The sequence below is a fragment of the Podarcis gaigeae genome (assembly GCF_964106915.1).
Source record: "Podarcis gaigeae genome assembly, chromosome: 3".
Lineage (NCBI taxonomy): Eukaryota > Metazoa > Chordata > Lepidosauria > Squamata > Lacertidae > Podarcis > Podarcis gaigeae.
Window position 1 is genome coordinate 85,544,919 of NC_139680.1, and position 20,187 is coordinate 85,565,105.

Consider the following 20,187-nt stretch of genomic DNA (forward strand, 5'->3'; position numbering starts at 1 on the left):
CTATTGTTCAGTACATAACAACCCACTTGAGCAGAGCTGAGGCCACACTAGCCGTGCATCTATCCATTGACAGGGGCCAGTGGAGAGATGGTTGCATTGCCAGCCTAGTTCCTCCAGCTAACAGCATTGGGGGTAAAGATTGCCCTATAAATCAGGATCTGCCCACACTTCTGGAAATGATTAAATGTGGAATAAAATTAGAATAAGAGGTGATATACAGTGTTAGTCATGCTCAAAATTAGACCAGTTGACACCAATGGTTTTAACTTAAGACTATAGATTTCAAGGAATCTACTCTGCGATGACTTAGGCTGTGTGTATACCATACATTGAAAGCTGCCCCTTCACCCAAAAGAGAATGCTGGGAAGTTAACCCAACACAGAGCTCCAATTCTCAGCACCCTTAGCAAACTACTGTTCCCAGGATTCTTTTTTTTGGGGGGGCAGATGTGCATTCACTTTGCTTTCAATGCATGCAATATACACAGTCTTAATTGGATATGCCTTAAAGGTTTGTTTTGTTTACACAATCAAAGTAAGAAGAAAACCACATATACGGCAAAGTAGTTATGGCTGGTGGAAATACCTCTGAAAAAGACAAAGACAGCTTGCATTTTTCTTTCAGTGTTGATGAAAATGTTTGGTAACTCACTATGTAATCTCTTACTAAGCAAGGTTGCTTTCTTTTAAATAAAAATAATTCAGCGTTTTGGCAAGATGTTAACTTTGAACCACCTTTTTCCATTTCAACAGTTACAAGCATTTGACAGTTTTTTGGTCAAAGGAGGAAGCAGAACACTGAAGTTCATTTATCAGGAGGGTGAAGCTCCTGGTCTTGGTAAATGTTAGCAATTATTTTATTTAACCTTCCATCTCAGGTGAAATTGAGAAGTTCTTTTCGTCACACTGGATCAAGTAATACAATTCTGTAAATCATGAGGCCATGGTATAAGCAAAGAGGCTGTAAAATACTGAGTTTTGATATCACCTCCAGCCGTTAGGTAGTAGTACTACACAATTTGGCTTCAATTGGCTCTTTTAGCTAGTATGACATCCAAAATTAATCCCTGGATTTCTAATATAAAAGGCTGCCATGTTTCTTTTTACTTCTACAGTCTGCCTAACCAGGAACCTGTCTATCATTATTAATAAAAAAAATACAGTTGATAACAATTCAAGTGCTGGTTATTACCCATAATGCCCTAAAATGTAGGTTTAGTGCTATACTTGAAAGACCACCTCCTCCCTTGTAAAATTGTCCACTTAGAGCTTTCATAATTAGTGGCCTTTGCCTCGCCTCTGGTTGGCTGGGCAAAGGATGAGCCTTTTCATTTGCAGTGCCCAAGTTGTGGAACCAGGAGCCCAATTGACCATCTTTACTGGCATTCTTGCATGGTACCAAAATCTTTTTGTCTTGGTTTCCACATCACAAGAAACCACACAAGAAACCAAACAAATCTATGCTGCATACATTGCAATAAATTATCAAACGTTACTGCAGCATAGGATGGGCTCACGGCAATAACTAGATCACTTTATGCATCATTGCAGCTGATAGCATTTTTCAGATAAAAGTGAGACATAATGGTTGTTAAAGAGGTGCTTTTTTGTTTTCAGAGTGTGGTAGAACAATTCCAGGTGTGCTGAAAGGAACCAAAATGATGAAGTTGTACGTACACGAATCTCCAGACAAATTCAAAGGGCTGTGTTTATTTTTTGTACGTGCCAGGAATGACACTGCCGTGAATGTCAAAACTATGCATGAGGTATTCTCACCACCATCATTTGCAGCACATCTATCAGATAGGCAAGGGCAGTGGCGGGTCGGGAGAGGTTCCATAAATGGTAGGGACTTCTGGGAGGGTGAAATACATTTCTCTGTGGAGACCCAGTTTTAGGTCCCTTTTGGTTAAGGCTGGGCAAGAGGATACGATGGAAGGAGGGAGTTTTCCTCTCAACACCTTGGGTGACAGGTGAGAGAGGATTATTAATTTTAGAGCCCTCAAAGATTGTTGCATAACTGATTTTTGTGCTTTTGACTTCTAATACCTATTTTAATGCTCGATTTTCAAGGACATATACTTTTCAGTACTGGAAGGAAGTGAAGGGCTCCTGCTTGGGATCAAGAATATCCTCGCAAATCTTTTTCTGCCATCTGTCCTGGCCACAAATAATTGGGGCGCTCTGAATCAAACCAAGCAGGGAGAGTTTGAAAAACAGGCTTTTACTGAGACGCTGAACAGATATATGGCATTTTTGGATGGTAAGACCTACTGTGAGAAAGGAATGAACTCAATTAATCTCAGACGTTTGATTTTGAAATATTATGCCATTTGTGTGTTTATAAGAGGGATTCTCTCCTAATTCATGCGGTGCATGACGAATCTGTGCATGCTTACTCATTTAACAAGTGAAAGTTCACTTGTTGAGAGAGCGAAATGAGAAGGTGTCATGGAATGCCCACAGAACACACTAGACAGGGATTTAGACGAGAACTGTATTGTCAGTCTCTGACAAAAACAGAACAGCAGCAGGAAACTCCTTACCCCACCCGCATACAACTAAGTCCAGTGCTGCCCAGCAACTAAATGGCAATGTCCACAGAGCAACTGTGCATCTCTAGATCCTTTGTTCATGAGGATTACCTATGTCAAATCAGGGTGGGGATATAGTTTTGTTAGGTTTTGAAACAAATACCTCCTAAGACACCGTGTGCCTCTTTGTCTGTCTCGAACACCCAGGCTTTAGCACTGTATGTCTTATTCTCATCAACCATGGGCTTTCAGCCTGAGTCTCTGGACTCAGTGAGGTCTAAGGGTGGGTGTCCTGGTGAACTGGTGAGCCAACTCCCCCTGGTCCCAGCATGTACTGAGGACTGTACTTTGGGGTTCTTCCTTTCCTCTTCCAAGAAGATAATGTCTGATTCAGGCTACAGGAGCCTGCAGGTCCTAACAAAGTACCTCTTGTATTACCACCAGAGGCATGTTTCTGGGATGTGTTTCTTACACTGTAAAACAAGTCCCAACACTTAACCAAGTACTCAAGACAGCTGACTCTAAGGATCAGTCCAGTTCAACAAAGCCCTGTGAAAGCAAGTTCAGAGACTGTGGCCTTTCGTAGAATCATAGCATTGTAGGTTGGAAGGGACCACAAGGCCCATCTAGTCCAACCCCCTGCAATGCCAGGATCTCAGCTAAAGCACCCAAAGATGTGCCTTTAGTCTGCACACCTTGTTTGGCAGTGAGAGAATCCTGCCAGGCATGGGGATGCACACACGCTATACTGTATCTTTAAAACAGAATTCTGCCAAATTCCCTAGCACTGCGATTCTCATGCGCCTATCAACCAGCTGGTTGTTTGGTGCTTGGGAATCACAGCACAAGGGCCTCTTACAGGTGGATGGGGCAAGTCATCTGGCCACCATCTGACATCATAATGATAGCAGGTGTTTGACAGGTTGGTCGTCCTGGCATGCAGGGATGGGGCTAAAATCTAGTAAGCTGTAGATAGCAGTGATGAAAGGTACCTCTTAACATCAAAGAATCTGTGTCTCATCAAAGCAGCATGAATCATAATATAGCAAATAAAAATAACACAAATCTCATGAAGGAAGACATAACACATATTTTGTATGTCATTTTTGATAGACTATTATATTAATCAAAGAAGATAGACTCTTACAAAGTTATCATAAAATTATGTGACTATAGATTTATTAAATATTTATCAAAATATGTTCTGCTTTGATAAGGAAAACCACAGGCACACAGTATCTTAGCTTTCATATAAAAATATTGTCATGGTTGAATTCTCTGCTGTAAGAAGCCATTTGGACTTATAATGTACATTAATGTCATGCACTATAGCTCCTAAGTGCTGTGACATTTCGGTGAAGTGCATCTTTTGATAGCACAACCCAGAAAACACTGGAGCCTAACTCGGCACAGCAATGTGACTGTTTCACACTGTGAAACTATTTTTTCTCTCTGAGTAATGCAAGGCTAGGAAAATTATTGTTGCATTAGAAAAATAAGTTTTATGTTTAATTGAATTTTGGGCTCTCTTCTGCCCTCTCATCTTCAGAACACCTCTGGGCCCCCTGCTCCATACATTTTTGTTTCCTGCAGGTGGAATTTTCTACTGAGGTTTGTGAGGAACAGCTACCTGCTACCACTCAAGGGCAGAGAGGACACTTGCTTAACTCGTATGCAAAATGCATATAGGTCTTCTCTTGAAATGGAACACTTTTTATAGATCAAATGGTAGAGTCTGAGTACATTATCTATGTTGAGTTGGATCCTCAGTCTAGGTGGACAGGGGGTCGGGAGCTTCTGTCCCCCCCCCCCCGTCCAATGTCTTGCAGCATAAATTGATAACACAGTCTTCTTCAGCAAAAGAATAAAAGCTTTACTGAGTTAAAATAAACTTGTTTGCAAATAACAGCATAGTGAACAGAAGATTAAACTACAGTGGTACCTCTGGTGGCGAACAGGATCCGTTCCGGAGGCCCGTTCACAACATGAAAAGAGTGCAACCCACAGTGGCGCATCTGCGCACGCGCGGGTTGCGATGTGCCACTTTTGCGCATGCTTGTGACGTCATTTTGCGCTTCTGTGCATGCGTGAGCAGCAAAACCCGGAGGTAACCCTTCCCAGTACTTCTGGGTCGCCACGGGACGTAACCTGAAAGAACGTAACATGAAGCTGACGTAACACAAGGTATGACTGTAGCTTCAGAGCATACACAGAGTTACTGAGTCACACAGAGGCATGACGCACCAACAGTCTCCACCACTGAGCACAGGCTCCACAGAGCACAGGCTCCACCCCCACCACCTGAGTCTGCCTGCAAGCAGATACAATATTTATACAGAGAATGAGTCATCCTCAAGAGGAGTCACAGTGATTCAGCATGCCCAAATGATTCGGCAGCTTTTCAGCATTTCACAACATTTCTAGACTCCTTTACTGCTTCTGCTCTCAAATATCTTTGTCATATGACATCCAAGGAGTCAGGGTATCCCATCAAAGGGATGGGTATTTGTGGGTGTGTGCTTCTGTCCAGACACCCAGATGAGAGCTGATGGACCATAGCACCCCCAAAATGGTGATCTTGGGGGCGGGATTTGCCCCAATTTGATGTACATCATAAGATGATCCTTAACCCTGCCAAATAATCAACAAGCAGATGGGTTGATTGATTCAGGATACACACCCAACGCCTGCGCCAAAAGCTACTGACATCTGTAATCAATGAAGTTGTGGCCTGTTTATATTCCAGTTTGTTGCCTTGTGTTTCTTGCAACTTCACCACTCCTCACCCCTGCTGCCCATGACTTCAATACGTCTGGGCCCACAACATTCTCTGTTATTTATTTTAGGTGCAAGAGTGAGCATTGAAGGGACAGTACAGCTGAAAAAAATAGATTATATTGACTTCAGTAAATTCCAATCTTTTGAGCAAGTGACAGCAGCAGCTGCTAATCCTGATACAGTTCATCAATTAGAGGAAGTGCTTATGATATGGTATAAGCAAATTGAGCAAGTAAGTTTCTTTTTGTATTTTAGCTACAAAGAACAAGGAATTCTCCAGTATCTATGGAGCACTGTAAATGCCATGTTTATATGTGTATTACATTTACTTGGAAAAACTGCAAGGCGATGTGAAATTCAATGGCTACATTCTATACATAGAATGTATAGAAACAAAACATCGTTTAGAAATCATATATTGTATTTTTATATTGCTGTGCTTCTTATTCTATTTTACATTGTTGTGATTGTTTTACTGAAGGGCAGCCTAAAAAGGGAAGGGAAGCCTGGAAATGTTTAAAATAAAATAGAATAATTAATTGGCTGGAACTTGCTTTGGCAGCTCCCACAGCCAAAGACACAGATTGCTGTTCATTTTTAACGTGACTTGCATGTTTCATTCTTGAAAATGTTGTAACTTGGGGGAAAAAGTGTTTTGAACATGGCTGGTTCCCCTTTGCACCCCAAACTTTTTTTTGGATTGCCAGCTATTGCCATTTCCATTTGGCATTTTCTTGTGGACTTAGGCTGTGCACACATTGCCCGCTTTTTCCTAATTTGGATAGGAGCCGGCTTGCAGGAAAATGCATCAAAACACATTTCATAGGAAATAACAGGATAGAACAGCAATGGGAAGCACATTGGTTGCAGAGTATTGTTTGCACATGCATGCAGGTTTTTGCGGCAGCATCGACCTGACATTGTCTTCATCAAAACGCTGCCTCATTATTTAATCTGGATCTACTGTTTGTGTGGGAAATCCAATAAATAAATAAATAATCAGTGGAAACAGTAAATCCATATTAAATTGGGGGGAGTGGGAGGGGGATATGGGCTAGAATTTTGTTGAGTACAATATTACGTATGTAGAGCAGCATAGTGTCCACAATAAGCTGCATTTGAATTAAGTTATCTCGATATCAGCAGGTGTGAATGAGTATGACAGTTTAGTTATATTTACTAATGAAAATCCATAAATCCATAATGAAAATCCATAAATAAAGACTATTGGTGGGGGGGGGGGACAGGAGTAAGGAAAACAAAGTGCAAGTTAAATTAGAAAAGCTGAATTTCATCCAGTTTGCACCCATCAGCATCCGTGACCAGCCCTTATGTTTTTGTTGAAGGAAATGGAATATTGACAGGGCTTATAATGGCTATGTAGAATGTGAAATTTATGACCAAGTGATAAGCTCTTTCTGTATACGTAACACTCTTTCATTTCAGGTTTTGATTGAGAGCGAACAGATGAGAAAGGAAGCTGATGACTCGGGTCCTCTGACCGAACTAGAACACTGGAAGCGTATGTCTGCTAAGTTTAATTTTATTATTGAACAGATCAAAGGACAAAATTGCAAGGCTGTCATAAATGTCCTAAATGTTGCACGCTCCAAAATAATAAAGGTAATTCTAATTTATTCTTTAATAAGAAATTATTTCATTGCTTTAAAATGTATGTGTGTGTGTTATAAATTTTGTTTAATGACACTGTGTCTGTGGCATCCCTTTGTCACAGCTATTATTGTTGTTGTTGTTATTATTATTATTACACCCATCTTTCACTCTAAGGTCCTAGGGTGGGTTAGAATAATTTAAAATGCAGCATAGCATTAAAAACAGTTTAGAACAATTGGCAATCACAAAAATAGGATGAGTCCTAAAATATGCATCTCGAAGGCCAGGTATGCCACATATGTAGGACTATATTTTATCAAACCAATTTAATTAATTCAGAGTAACTGCCACTGCCTGGTTTAGTTCTGTAACTACTATTATAACCCTTCATAGGAACATAGATGCAAAAGGTTCCTTTGCCACCATTTAGCTACAATTTTAAAAATCTGTTATGTTTATTGCATTAATGTACAGCAGAGTGATTATACCAACCGGCATGATAATTTACAATGTGACCTCTATACAGGATTGGTAGGCATAGTTTTATTCCATGTGATGTGGGACTTACTCATGGGGAGAGGGAGAGGGGAGGGGCTGCTTTTGCACAACGATGCTAGGTATGTAAGACCTCTCCCACCATTCCCATGCCCTGGAAGGAAAGGTAGGAATCTCAGATGTACACACCTGGGCTTTCCTATGAATCCAACAAGTCTACAGTTCTCAAGTCAGAGAGAAGCTGGCATGGAGGAAAACACATTAAACAGCAGCATTTCACAAGAAACTACAGAAAACCCTTGAATTGTGGCTAACGCCATGTGTACACAAATTCATAAACTAGCAGTAGGAGCACTGGAGTCAGAGTAAATGTTAATGTGTACATAGCTATGACAAACATAAGACTCTCCCAGAGTCCAGCTTTCTATCTACTGTGTTAAAGCAGCTTCTATTGGCATGAGATAAATTCTAGAAAATAATTTATAGGAGAAAATGTTGTTAACTAGCATGTATGGGGGGGGGGGGAAGGTTTTCAGAGTATATTTTGTCCATGTGGTTTAAATGTAATTCAATTTCTACTTTGTGAATTTTTCACATTTTATGTTGTTACACTAACCTGTTCCATAATTTTTTACTCTAGCTGTGGAGAGAATTGGATGCCAGAATAACAGATACAGCAAATGAATCAAAAGATAATGTGAGGTATTTGTACACCCTTGAAAAAGTTTGCCAGCCACTTTATAACTATGATTTAGTAAGTACTGGTTTTTAAAATTCATATAATGTTACTTTTCTCATTAGACTTGCATGTAATGAATGGCTTTAGGATGTGTGTCAAAAAGCAGTACATATAAAATTGAGCATATTTAAATACCACCCAGACTGTATTTTGTAACCACAAAGTAACCTTTAGGGCTAGCTATCCAAACAAAATATAGCAACACAACTTAGAAAGGCTTGGTGCCGGTGTAGAATGGAAAGGTTTGCAATCGCTAAGCTGTAGGCAGCAGTTTGAGATGAACTGGGAGCTAGGTGGGGGTGGGGTGCATGTGTGTTGTCAGAGTCAAGGGATGAAGCCAGAAGAGGTATTGTCCAAAGAACAAGTCCTGACTGAAGGGCAAACCAGGAGGTGGGACTAAAGATAACAGGAGGGGAAGGACAAACCTGGAAGCAAAACCAAAGAACAGGCCACAAGGTCATTTCCCCAGGCTCTGCTCCCCTGGCCTACACCAGGCATCATATCTAACATCAGGTGTGGGGCAGGTAAAGCCAAAAGTGGGCTTTGCAGGCAGCACTGAAAAGCTGATGGGTGGTACCTGCAAACCTCTTCGCCTTTGTGTATGTGGTTTGGTTTCAAGTGACCCAAGCAAAGGAAGCTCTTTTCTGAAGTTGGGATTCACACACAGGTCAGCTGATTGGCAGCGCCTGCAAACCCCTGAGCCTTTTGCCCACACACTTTGATTCCAAGCTGGTAAGGGAAAAGGCTTCACTTGACATCATTGTGGTATCAGGTGATTGACATGCAGGTGGTTCTGTCACCTGTCAAAGTGGCCTATGGAGGTTGGAGGAGGATCCTGCCCACCAGTGGGATAAGCTTCCTCACGTGTGCCAAAGAGCAAGCCAGAGGTCAGGATCAAAGAACAGCCAAAGTGTTATGTACTGAGTTGAATAGGATCCAAAATGCAGCAGTCTGATTGGTCCTAGAACAATAGGATTCAGAATGCAGCAGTCTGATTGGTCCACGGGAGCCACCCAATTCAGCTCCAGGTGGAAGTGAATCCGCAACCTGATTGGCCTACAGGAGAATCCCAGAATTAGCCAATCACGTGGGGCCAATTGTTTAAATAATGTATATAAAGCAGACATTCTGGGGAACTTCCATTCCTCCTCACCACTATGAGCTGAATAAAGAGCATGAAATCCACTCTCGACTCTGAGTATATACAGGATACAGGAATGCATCAAAGTTGAATTGGAAGATGAAACCCTTTTTACACCTTATGTCCAGCAGGATGCAGTGGGCAGCCTGGGTGGGCAGACTCAGTTCAAGGCCTGAGATTATTTCACTGCCTTGGTGGATGCTACCACTGATAATTCAGTGGCAGCTGCACACAGATACCAAGGCTGTCCAAGTTCAACCTTTCCTGCGAGCTCTCCAAGATGGGAGGATACTGCAAAATATAAACACGCTGCTTTCTATCATGCCTTTTCTTATTATCTGCATGGTGCTTTCAGTCATGTTCTATGCAAAGGTGAGAAAATGGCCCACCACTATGGTATGACTGAAGGGCACTAGCAGACAACTGTAGCAAGAAACTCAATCAGTTAATTTTAGTGGTAGGGGTTGAAGCTGATTTCCCCAACTGAGAATGAAATTACTGCTTTAAGAGGTGAAAGGTGACAAATAAGCAGGTAAATAAGGTGTATTTTATTAAGCTTTAATGGCCATTCAGAACTCTCCCCTTGCCTCCATTAATGATCATTATTATTATTCAAAAGTTGCTTTCCTACTTCACATTTTACTACACACCTGTCAGCCATGAAGTTTCTCTGATTACCAGCCCATACAACCCTGTGACTACACTTGAGCTGCCCCAATGGAACATGGTGATGAGTTTTTGGTTTTCTTCCGAATATAATCCTATGATTTCATATCTGAAGAGTCAGTGTCACATTTTGAGTGAGGGCAGTGCTGTTAACATTGAGAAATAGTTGCTTCCCTGAGTTGTTGAATACTATCCTGGGCTCCATTCAGATGTAACCCTACGTCATAAACCATGGTGAAGCAAATCAGTTTGTGCTGGTGCACACAGACTGAGTTCTCCTGCTTCGGTTCCTCTCTTCCTCCAGAAGGGAAACAAACCACAGTCAGCGATTGCCTTAGCATGCTGTCTGAACCACAAGTTTTATTTCATTGCAAACAAATCACAACCTGAACCTAGGGTTGTTCTTGCTTCTTGGTTGTGATTTGTTTGGGAGAAATAAACCCACAAACACTAGAGGAAGGTAGGAGCAAAACAGGGATGCACAAACTGCATGCACCAGCACATGACAAAAGCAGCTTGCTGGGTGGAGCGGAGCAACTACGCCATCTTCCTGGCAAGCAGGCTGCTGTTGTTTACTAGGAGGGAGAGGAATGAAGCAGTGGAAAGGTCAGTGTGGTGCCTGTGTGCCAAATTAGCTTTGTTGGTGCATTTGAGGTGGTGCATCTGAACACAACCTTTCTGTAAATGGGGCAGTGGCCATTATCCTGAAACATGAAGGTCTGTGGGATAGAGCGTCAGAGGTGATGGCAGGAGGGAGGAACCGAGTCCAGCAGTACACATTGCACATGCAGAGGATACACACAGAGCTCTCCAGTACTTCTCTATTCAGTTATTTAGCCCGTTCACAAGAGAGACACCCATTTCCTGCTTTTCATCACCCCAGCTGGCAGTTTAAAGCATCTTGTCTCACATCATGAATTTATCTAATTCTACAAAATGTTTGTTTCAGGTTTCGATGGCCCACGGAATACAGAACTTGATTAACGCTATCCGAATGATTCATAGTGTTTCAAGATACTATAACACTTCTGAGAGAATGACGTCACTGTTTATAAAAGTAGGTGGAGATGTGTATTTAAATTTAAAGGAGCAGATTTCCCCCCAGAATGCAAAATGAGAGAATCAGGTGCTTTACGTAAAGTAATCCCACACACTCTAGCCGACTGAGCTAACTGCCAAACCCTCTTGGCCAGTTGTCCGCTTGCTTGCTCATTCTCCCTCCTCCTCGGTGCTGAACTTCCTTATATTGCATTATGGTTGTGGTAAGTCAGATCTTTCCATTTACAGCACATGTTTCATGGAGGAGAGGGAGAGGGAGAGAGAGAGTGTGTGTCTCAGGAAGACGGCACAGAAGTCAGGGAAGAGAGGGGAATAGAGATGCATGGGAGAAAAGCTGCAGGTGGAAGAGAGTAAATGTGTCTCATATGTTGATGGGGGAAGTAGTTACACTTCATCCTTGTCCTTTCCCTCCATAACATGGGGTCTCTTCCATGGCTGATCTTTCCACAGAAGATGGCTCATGCAATTTCCCTTCAGAATAAAAAAATTGCTTGTGCCACACCTAATTTTTTAGTCATAAGAAATACCTTGGGAAACAAAAAGAAACAACTCCTAGCAGTGCTTGATTTATAACACAGAATGCAGCTACTTCATAATATGATTGTGGGGCATCCAGAAAGGATAAAACAATAGCATGTTTATTGTAATAATGTATTATTCTCAAAATAACAAGTATTATTCTCAGTATATAATGATAACCAAGCCTATTATATAAGTATGTACACAAATGCACTGAGAGGTGGGAGCTTGCTTTTGCCGGGAAAGCTCATTTATATTAGGTCCAATTTGAGGCAAACTCTCCTCTCCTCATCAGCACAAAGCAGCCTTTCTCTTTTCTGATCTTTCATATTGAGTCAGAGTTGAAAATCCCTGTTCACAACAATATGTCATGGAGAACTGTAGAGGATTAGCCAGCGTTCCATATTCTGTAAATAAAAAATATTATTTTGATACTACATTGCACTGAAATGTTAAAATGTTTCTTTGATTGCCCTTGGATCTTCTCGTCACACTTGACATCCTTTCCTGCCACACCAGTATGGCACACTGCACCCCTTGAGAACCACTGTCATAGACAGATAGTATGTAGTCAGGACTTTTTTTCAGCCGGAACTCACCGGAATTCAGTTCCGGCCCCTCTCAGGTGGTTGCCATTGCCATGATAAGAGAACAAGGGAAGCATTCATGTTAAGTTCCAGCACTTCTTCTTCTAGAAAAATAGCACTGCATACAGTATATATTTTTCCTTCTGTTCTAACAATTCTGACATAATGTTTTCTCTGTCTTTTTGTATGATAGGTTACAAATCAAATGGTAACAGCATGTAAGGCATATATTACTGATGGAGGTTTTAATCGTGTATGGGAACAGGATACTCCTATAGTAATTAAGAAAATTCAGGTTTGTGTGGCAACAGTGCATGATTTCAGTAGGCTTTACAACTGCTCCCTGCAGATGTTTTTCTGAAAGTGTGTGTGTGTGTACATATATTATAATGATTGTATTTTTGTTGTGCAGTAAGACTCTGGTTTTCATTCTCAATAAGCTACTATAGTGTATTCTCATTACATCTATTAGTCCAATATGTATAGTATAATAATTTACATGCTCCTTTTATATTTGAAAAATTCTAATTGCTCTATCTTAGCAGATTTTGCTTCCTAATTAGGTCTCAGGGGATTTGCCTCAGTACAGCACTCTGTGGTTTGGTTTTTACACTAGGAAATGAAAATAAATTAATTTTGAATTGTTACAAAATAGGAAGCTTTTGTCATCATTTCCCCTTAATTAGCGAGAAACGTTCAGCAGTCAGGGCAGGAGAGGGAAGAACACTCATCATATAAGCTAAGAAAACTTTCTCCACAAAACTCCCACTGCTTGCCCACGTGAGCAAAAATAAATTTAGGTCTCTTCACATTTCAGTAGATGACAACCATTAATGCTATATGAAATATTAATTTTGCATATAAAAATGCAAAGACAAATTCTAATTGGGTAGTGCCATGTACACAGGAAAAACAACTGTAAATGGTAGGATTTTTTTCTTGCAATAATTGGAATATTGAATTGATTTATTGAATTTCTGTCCTGCCCACGCAGAGGGCTAAAGAGACAGCTTATAGCTGTAGGCAGCCTGCCTAATAAACCTTTCTTGCTTGCTTGCTGGTACTAATTGCTATCTATTTGTTCTTAGGACTGTATTTTTCTGTTTAAAGAGTATCAGAAGAGTTTTCATAAAACAAGAAAACAAATTTTGGAGACTTCAGGGGAGAAGACATTCGAAGTCTCTGAGATGTATATTTTTGGCAAATTTGAAGCTTTCTGCAAAAGGCTAGAAAAGGTACGTGTGCTTCAAAAACCTGTTTTAAGAATAAAACACCATGTATTTAAATATAATAGATTTCAGCCTATTACATAAAGGATCACATTAACATAAGTCGAGGAGTTCATTAAGGTGTTGGTGGTTATCTTCTTTGAGGGTTGGGAACTACCTTCTGTTGTCACAATCTAGAGTTAAAACCAATGCTCCCAGTTCTTTCAGGTACATTTTGTCCAACTGTAAAGTAAAGGTAAAGGTACCCCTGCCCGTACGGGCCAGTCTTGACAGACTCTAGGGTTGTGCGCTCATCTCACTCTAGAGGCCGGGACCCAGCGCTGTCTGCAGACACTTCCGGGTCACGTGGCCAGCGTGACGAAGCTGCTCTGGCGAACCAGCACCAGAGCAGCACATGGAAACGCTGTTTACCTTCCCGCTATAAAGCGGTACCTATTTATCTACTTGCACTTAAGGGTGCTTTCGAACTGCTAGGTGGGCAGGAGCTGGGACCGAACGATGGGAGCTCACCACGCCGCGGGGATTCGAACTGCCGACCATGTGAGTGGCAAGTCCTAGGCGCTGAGGTTTTACCCACAGTGCCACCCGTAGTTTGGGCCAAACACACACTGGGGTGGTAAAATGATATCAGAGTTGTAATACTTTAGACTGTGGTTGTGGGTTGTGTGGAAATCCCTTCAAAGAGAAAACTTCATGTCAGTGAGATGAGTTCTAACCTAGTATTTGTGACATGGTAATCCTACCAAGCCTTTGACTTATGAATATTCTACAGCCTTTTAAATATATTTGTGGGATGGAGGGGTATTACTTTGTTTTGTTTTTGTTTTCACTACTTATTTTGTTCTTCTATCCTGTATTTTTATCTTGTGAGCTACACTGGTATCTTTGGATGAAGGGCAGTACAAAAATTTAATAAATCATAAAAATAAAAATTGCAGGAGTCCATTATCTTTATAGTGAAAACAACCCCCCTTTTTTAGATTACAGAGATGATAACCATAGTTCAAACCTTTTCTGCGCTGAGTATGTCCACCATTGAAGGAATTGATATTATGGCAATTAAGTTCAAAAACATCTACCAAAGCGTTCAAAAGAAAAAATACGATATTCTTGACCCACGGAAAACAGAGTTTGATGTGGATTTCGCAGATTTCATGACAAAAATTGAAAATTTAGAGGTAAGTAACATAACTACTGATTAAGTGATAGAAACTGTTGGTGTTTTTGAGATTTAAGTCATAGTGAGAGAATTGAATCTGATAAATTAACTTAAGTCCATTTATTTCACCGGATCTACTTGGCATCTTACTGGAGTATGAGTAATGTTGGATATCACCCATACACTTTTCATATTTAATTAAGATTCTGTCAGTTATATACATTTATAAATTCCAGTGTATCCTTACTTCCTAAATTGGAGTGGTCCTCTCAAAGAGCCAGCCATGCTTTTCTGGTTTGGGGGGCTTTCCCCCCTAAAGCATAATTTTTGCCTGAAAATATGGAGGGGTGCCCCTGACTGTAGCAACTGACTCCCTTCCTCCTCCCAAATCCCTGTTTGGGTGCCCTGTGTATTGGCGCAGAGGGCACCCACTTTATCCAGCTCTTCTGTTTTGTTTAATCTGTTCTGCACTGCTTTTGTTTGGAATTGTTTTACTTGTTTAAGATTGTATGGTTATATTGCTGTAACCTGCCCTGAGACGTTATGGTGGGTGAGAAATCTTACGCATAAATAAAGGAAACAAATACTAATTATTTTGCCTCTTGTTATAGAAAACCCACAGCTAATTATTTAGCCTGCAGTCCTAAACATCTACTGTACTTAGGAGTAACTCCAGCTGTCTTCAGTGGGCTTACTCACAGATAAGTGGGATTCCAGCCTCAATTGCTGCCATTAAATGTTTCATTTTTTTATTTAGGTCCAGATACAGACATTTATGGCTGGTTGTTTTGGACGAATCTTGTCTTCACAACATGCTCTCCAGCTCCTTCAAAGGTATGGCAAACATGCTTAGGAAATACTTTAAATTAGAGGAACTAGCAGGCTTTTTCAAACACACAGTGCAGTCCAGACTGCACAGTTGGGTGATAGTTAAGCATATGCAATTCTAGTAAGATCATGCTGTTTCTCTTGCACATCTTTCAAACAATACATTCCCTCTTCTCTAAAATACAGTTGAGCTATAAAAGAAAAGGTGTCACGTGCCAGTTTACTTCTCATTTCCTTTGTAGCACAGTTACCACCATCTGAAGCAAAGCAGATTATATTCTTGTGGCTTAAATTTACTAAGAAGGCTCCAGGACAATTATCAGATAATAATTGGCTTACTGGAGAATAATGTCACTGTAGGGTGAACATCTTTAACGTGAGGAAAGTGCTTCCACTGGATGGATAGCCATGTAGTGGAAGCTGCTTCACATTGCAGCTAAACTGGTGATAACAATGCGTTTTGCTGTGGTGACCAGGTAAAGCTCAAAAGGGAAATGCACACCTCCAAATGCTTTGAGGGCACATGCTGGGCAGTCACAATTAGCTATGGCTCCCTGGCTTATCTTCATTTCAGATTTGGTGATGTGACTTTTCCCTTCACAGACGTGCAGCAAATGCCATTTTAACACTTTGGCCACAGCGCACAGAATTACTATGTATTTTTAATCTTTGTTGGAAGCCGGCCAGAGTGGCTGGGAAAACCCAGCCATTATTAAATATAATAATAATAATAATAATAATAATAATAATAATAATAGACGAGGAAGAAATGGTTCCCCTCTGCTAATCATGGGTGACTAGATAGGTTGGAGAGGGCAGCACATTTTATGTAATAATAATAATAATTCTTTCTTCCTCGTCTCTTTCTCACACAGCATAACTTCCATGATGCTGTAGACTTAAGTGGTTAGGCAGCCTGGGAAATTTATATACAAGTTCAGGATACACATGCATCTAAATAATACACAGAAGTGGTTTTCTTCATTCATTGCAGCCACAACATACAGAACTATGGTGTTAACAGTAACCTAATAGTAGGTTGACTAACCTTTCAGCGGAGACTGTTGACTGTTTAATCTCTTTAGGTTTCAGAAGCTGAATATGCCATGCCTTCAGCATGAAATCGCACACACAATCGGGCGTATTCTTCAGCATTACGTTGCAGAGCTTGAGGCAACTAAAAAGGTACTTATGATGCAATCCTTAGCATGCCTAATCAAAAGCAAGACCCATTCAGGTCCTTGGGAAATGTTACAAGTGGCCAGCGGGATGCGACTGGTGCTGTGGTCTACACCACTGAGCCTCTTGCTGATTGAAAGGTCGGCAGTTTGAATCCCTGTGACGGGGTGAGCTCCTGTTGCTCTGTCCCAGCTCCTGCCAACCTAGCAGTTTGAAAGCATGCCAGTGCAAGTAGATGAACAGGTACCACTGCGGTGGGTGGGAAGGTGCGCTCTGGCACTCATCATGGTGTCCCCTTGCGCCAGAAGTGGTTTAGTCATTCTGGCCACATGACCCGGAAAGCTGTCTGTGGACAAATACTGGCTCCCTTGGCTTGAAAGCAAGATGAGCACTGCAACCCCATAGTCGCCTTTGACTGGACTTAACCATCCAGGGGTCCTTTACCTTTACCTTTTACAAGTGGCCAGCAGAGCAGGGCAGCTGGCATGGTGCAGTGACAGTGGTAGGAGCATCAGACTGGCTCCACGGCTGCACATGTACCATGCCACTGTGCACCTCCTTTTCACATTGGGAAGCCAGGTAAGCAAAGTTTCCCTGTCCTGCCAGTTGCTACCGCTGTCAAGTAAATGTGTTTTGGATTGGAGTCTTAGTGCATTTACCTTGAGTAGAGTACCTTGAGCCACCTTTACTTCTTAATTTAATCAGTTTTAGTTGTAGAGAATAATTTTATTTGATGGGGGAAAATGTTAACAGCCGGAGTGTGACTTAGTATTCCCTGGGGTGTTGTTGTTGTTGTTGTTGTTTTGAGGGTGTATGGTTCTGGTGTGGAATTGTAATAGGAAGACGGCCTTTATGACAGTTAAAGTGGAGATACATTCAAAAAATTGCTTATAGATAAAAAAGACAAAAATATTAATAGTAGTGGATGGATGGCATGGTGAGGCATTTACTTGACCTCCTGGTAGGTGAGTGACTGCTACTTACCAGGAGGGGGAGGGCAGCAAGGTGTAAACGTACTAGCAGGAGCAGCAGATTAGCTAAGCTGGTGCGTTTGCATCTCACTGACCTTGCTGGCACCTTGCCCCACCATGCGGTGAGCTACTAACATTAAATATGGCCATCCCCTGTAACAATAAACAGTTCCTTTTACTAAAACTTAAACATAAGTTTAAAAGCTGATGATAAATCAGCTAATTTTTTTTTAGCTGACCTATAGCCATAACAATGAAAGATCTAAAATACTTAATACAACAGGAGAAGCAGAGAAACACTATTTGTATATCTATATTTTTTGGTAGCATTACAGACTAATTTTTATATTATCTTTGGAAATGCTGGATTATAGATTAATCAGTCTTAAATGGTTTCAGGATGGGGTATTGGAAGTTCTGCCTACAGGAACACAAACCTGCTCATGGTCTGCCATTGTAGTCAGATTGGCAAAAACTAGAAACAATCCCTTTCTAGTGATGGCCATTGTTTATGGAACTTGCACTGAAAGGATGTGCAGCTGGCCACGATAGTGCTAACTTTTAAAAGGGCATCAAAAATCTAATTTTTTTCCAGATTTGGCTGAGCTCTTTTATTAAGAAAACTTTGACTTTTTTAGATTGTTGCTTTTAGATTTTTCAACTTCAGCAGTTGAAAATGTATTGAACTTTCTGTTCCAGCTAAAAGCTTTTTAAAATGACGTATTGCTAGTTTTGTTTTGCTGCTTTTAAAATACGTTTTAGCAGTGAAAGTTTCAGTTGTATTTCATTGTATTTTGTAATTTGCTATATTATTTTTGTAAGCTGCCTTGATAGGATATTGTCAGTTCCAAATAGTTACAGAGGTATGTCTCATAGCTAAAGCAAGGAATGGAGAACCTGTGGCCCTCCAGATGTTACTGGACTGCAATTCCTGCCATCCCTGACCATTGGCAGGTTGAAGGGGATTGGGATCCAACAGCACCTGGAGTGCTGCAGGTTTCCCAGCCCTGATATAAAGTATTAGCAGAAGGCATGTTTTAAATTTGACATTTGCTTTATTGCAGCTTTATCAGGCTCAAAAGGAGGATCCCCCCCTGGCTCGAAACATGCCCCCTGTAGCAGGAAAGATATTGTGGGTGAGGCAGCTGTTCAGGCGTATCAGTGAGCCAATCAACTATTTTTATGTAAGTTTCCGATTATCACCCACCTGAAAGTGACATAATCTGTAAACCACAGCCAGCAGCTCAATTACATTGTCTCGCCTCTCTGTGGTCCACTGGCAAGAATACTGCTTGTTAATATCACCTTACTTCAGATCTTCCAGGAAGTGCTGCTGAGTGTGGAATGATGTAGAAGAGTCTGCAGGTGGAGCTGTTTTGCTGAGTTTGAAAGCAATATTGAAAGAAACATCCCAACTCACTAGTATCTAGTGCATATTTCCACAGTTGTTTGATTCTTGTTAGCCGTACGTAGCCCTAAATGCCAGGTTGCTGTCACTTTAAAATTTCTCTGTGTGTCTAGAAAACCCAAAGAAGCTGTCGTTATTTTGCTGCAGAGATAAAGGTATCAGGTATCTCAAGAGAATTTTTTTTAATTTAAAAAAACAACTGTATGACATGACATTGTGATTTGAGGACCCGATCCCCGCTTGGGGAATAAAGACACGAGGACACAGTATATTAGGTAAATGGGCAAGAAAAGGCCACAACTTTATTGATTACAGCATGTGAGAAGGTATTGGCTTAGGCATTGGACCACGGAACATCAGACTCCACCCACTCGTAGAGGGGTGAGTCTGAGGAGGGGTTAACCACCAGGAGGGGGAGCCTGTTGATGCAAATACAACTATAAGCTCTCCCCTGATGTCACCGAGGGTCGTGCCATGGCCCCCCGCCACGCAGGGCATCGGACAGGATCCACAACCGCCGGATTCCTTTAAGGGCCACACCTTGCCCTTCCATACACCAACAACACATTCCAGTGCCTAACCGCCAAATACCACGGAAGTTGTGACGATTGCTACGAGGTAGGCGAAAAAAACCAAGAGGCCGGTGCCAATTTGCTAATTGGAAAAAACTCCTACCAGGCCCCCTGGGCAACCAGTGCGACCAACCAGAGGTCCATAGCAAGGTCAAGTGAGAAGGTTTGTTCTAAAGGGAGTGGTGGGTGGGTGACTCACGAAAATTGGCAGAGCAATGGCGGGGAGAGCTGGCACGGCCGCATTTGAGTGGCTGGACCATGCCCCCACAGTGTCTCCAAATTGGGTGCCCAGCTGGGAGGCATGGCGCACCAGCGGTGATGGCAGGGCAGGGGGTAGAATGGCCCCTGCATGATGTGGGAATCGGCTCCCGGTCAGAACCCCTCCCCTCCGGAAGGAGAAGAGGCTTTATAACATCATCCCCTAACAGGAATGTTCATCTTTATTCCTCAAGAAGTATCCCATCTATCCAGGATATAAGAAATGATTAGAGCAGGAGTATATAACCCTCAGCTCCGCTCCCCAAGACAACTTTTTCTGGCTCCACAACACCTCACCATTTTTTTTGGGGGGGGGAGGTGTGTTAATGCAGATACTGCCCTGGGGTGAGCAGATAAGTCAGTGGCTTGATGCACATGAAAAATACTCCCTCCCTGGTCATCACACTGATCATTTGAAGAGCAGTAAGGAGCAAAAAAAACAACCCCTCGG

At 41.6% G+C, this 20,187-nt stretch overlaps 1 protein-coding gene across 2 annotated transcripts in view; it reads left to right on the forward strand.

Moving 5' to 3' along the window:
* The window catches only part of DNAH8 (dynein axonemal heavy chain 8), a 139,051-nt gene that overhangs the window by 10,210 nt on the left and 108,654 nt on the right, over positions 1 to 20,187 (forward strand). For both annotated transcript variants that reach the window (XM_083731920.1, XM_083731921.1), the window contains exons 4-16: positions 754 to 838; positions 1,618 to 1,766; positions 2,074 to 2,263; positions 5,381 to 5,544; positions 6,759 to 6,935; positions 8,062 to 8,175; positions 10,917 to 11,024; positions 12,326 to 12,427; positions 13,221 to 13,367; positions 14,342 to 14,539; positions 15,278 to 15,354; positions 16,434 to 16,533; positions 18,563 to 18,682. In XM_083731920.1, coding sequence (XP_083588046.1) covers positions 754 to 838; positions 1,618 to 1,766; positions 2,074 to 2,263; positions 5,381 to 5,544; positions 6,759 to 6,935; positions 8,062 to 8,175; positions 10,917 to 11,024; positions 12,326 to 12,427; positions 13,221 to 13,367; positions 14,342 to 14,539; positions 15,278 to 15,354; positions 16,434 to 16,533; positions 18,563 to 18,682 — 1,731 coding nt within the window. The remainder of the gene's footprint in view (positions 1 to 753; positions 839 to 1,617; positions 1,767 to 2,073; positions 2,264 to 5,380; positions 5,545 to 6,758; positions 6,936 to 8,061; positions 8,176 to 10,916; positions 11,025 to 12,325; positions 12,428 to 13,220; positions 13,368 to 14,341; positions 14,540 to 15,277; positions 15,355 to 16,433; positions 16,534 to 18,562; positions 18,683 to 20,187) is intronic.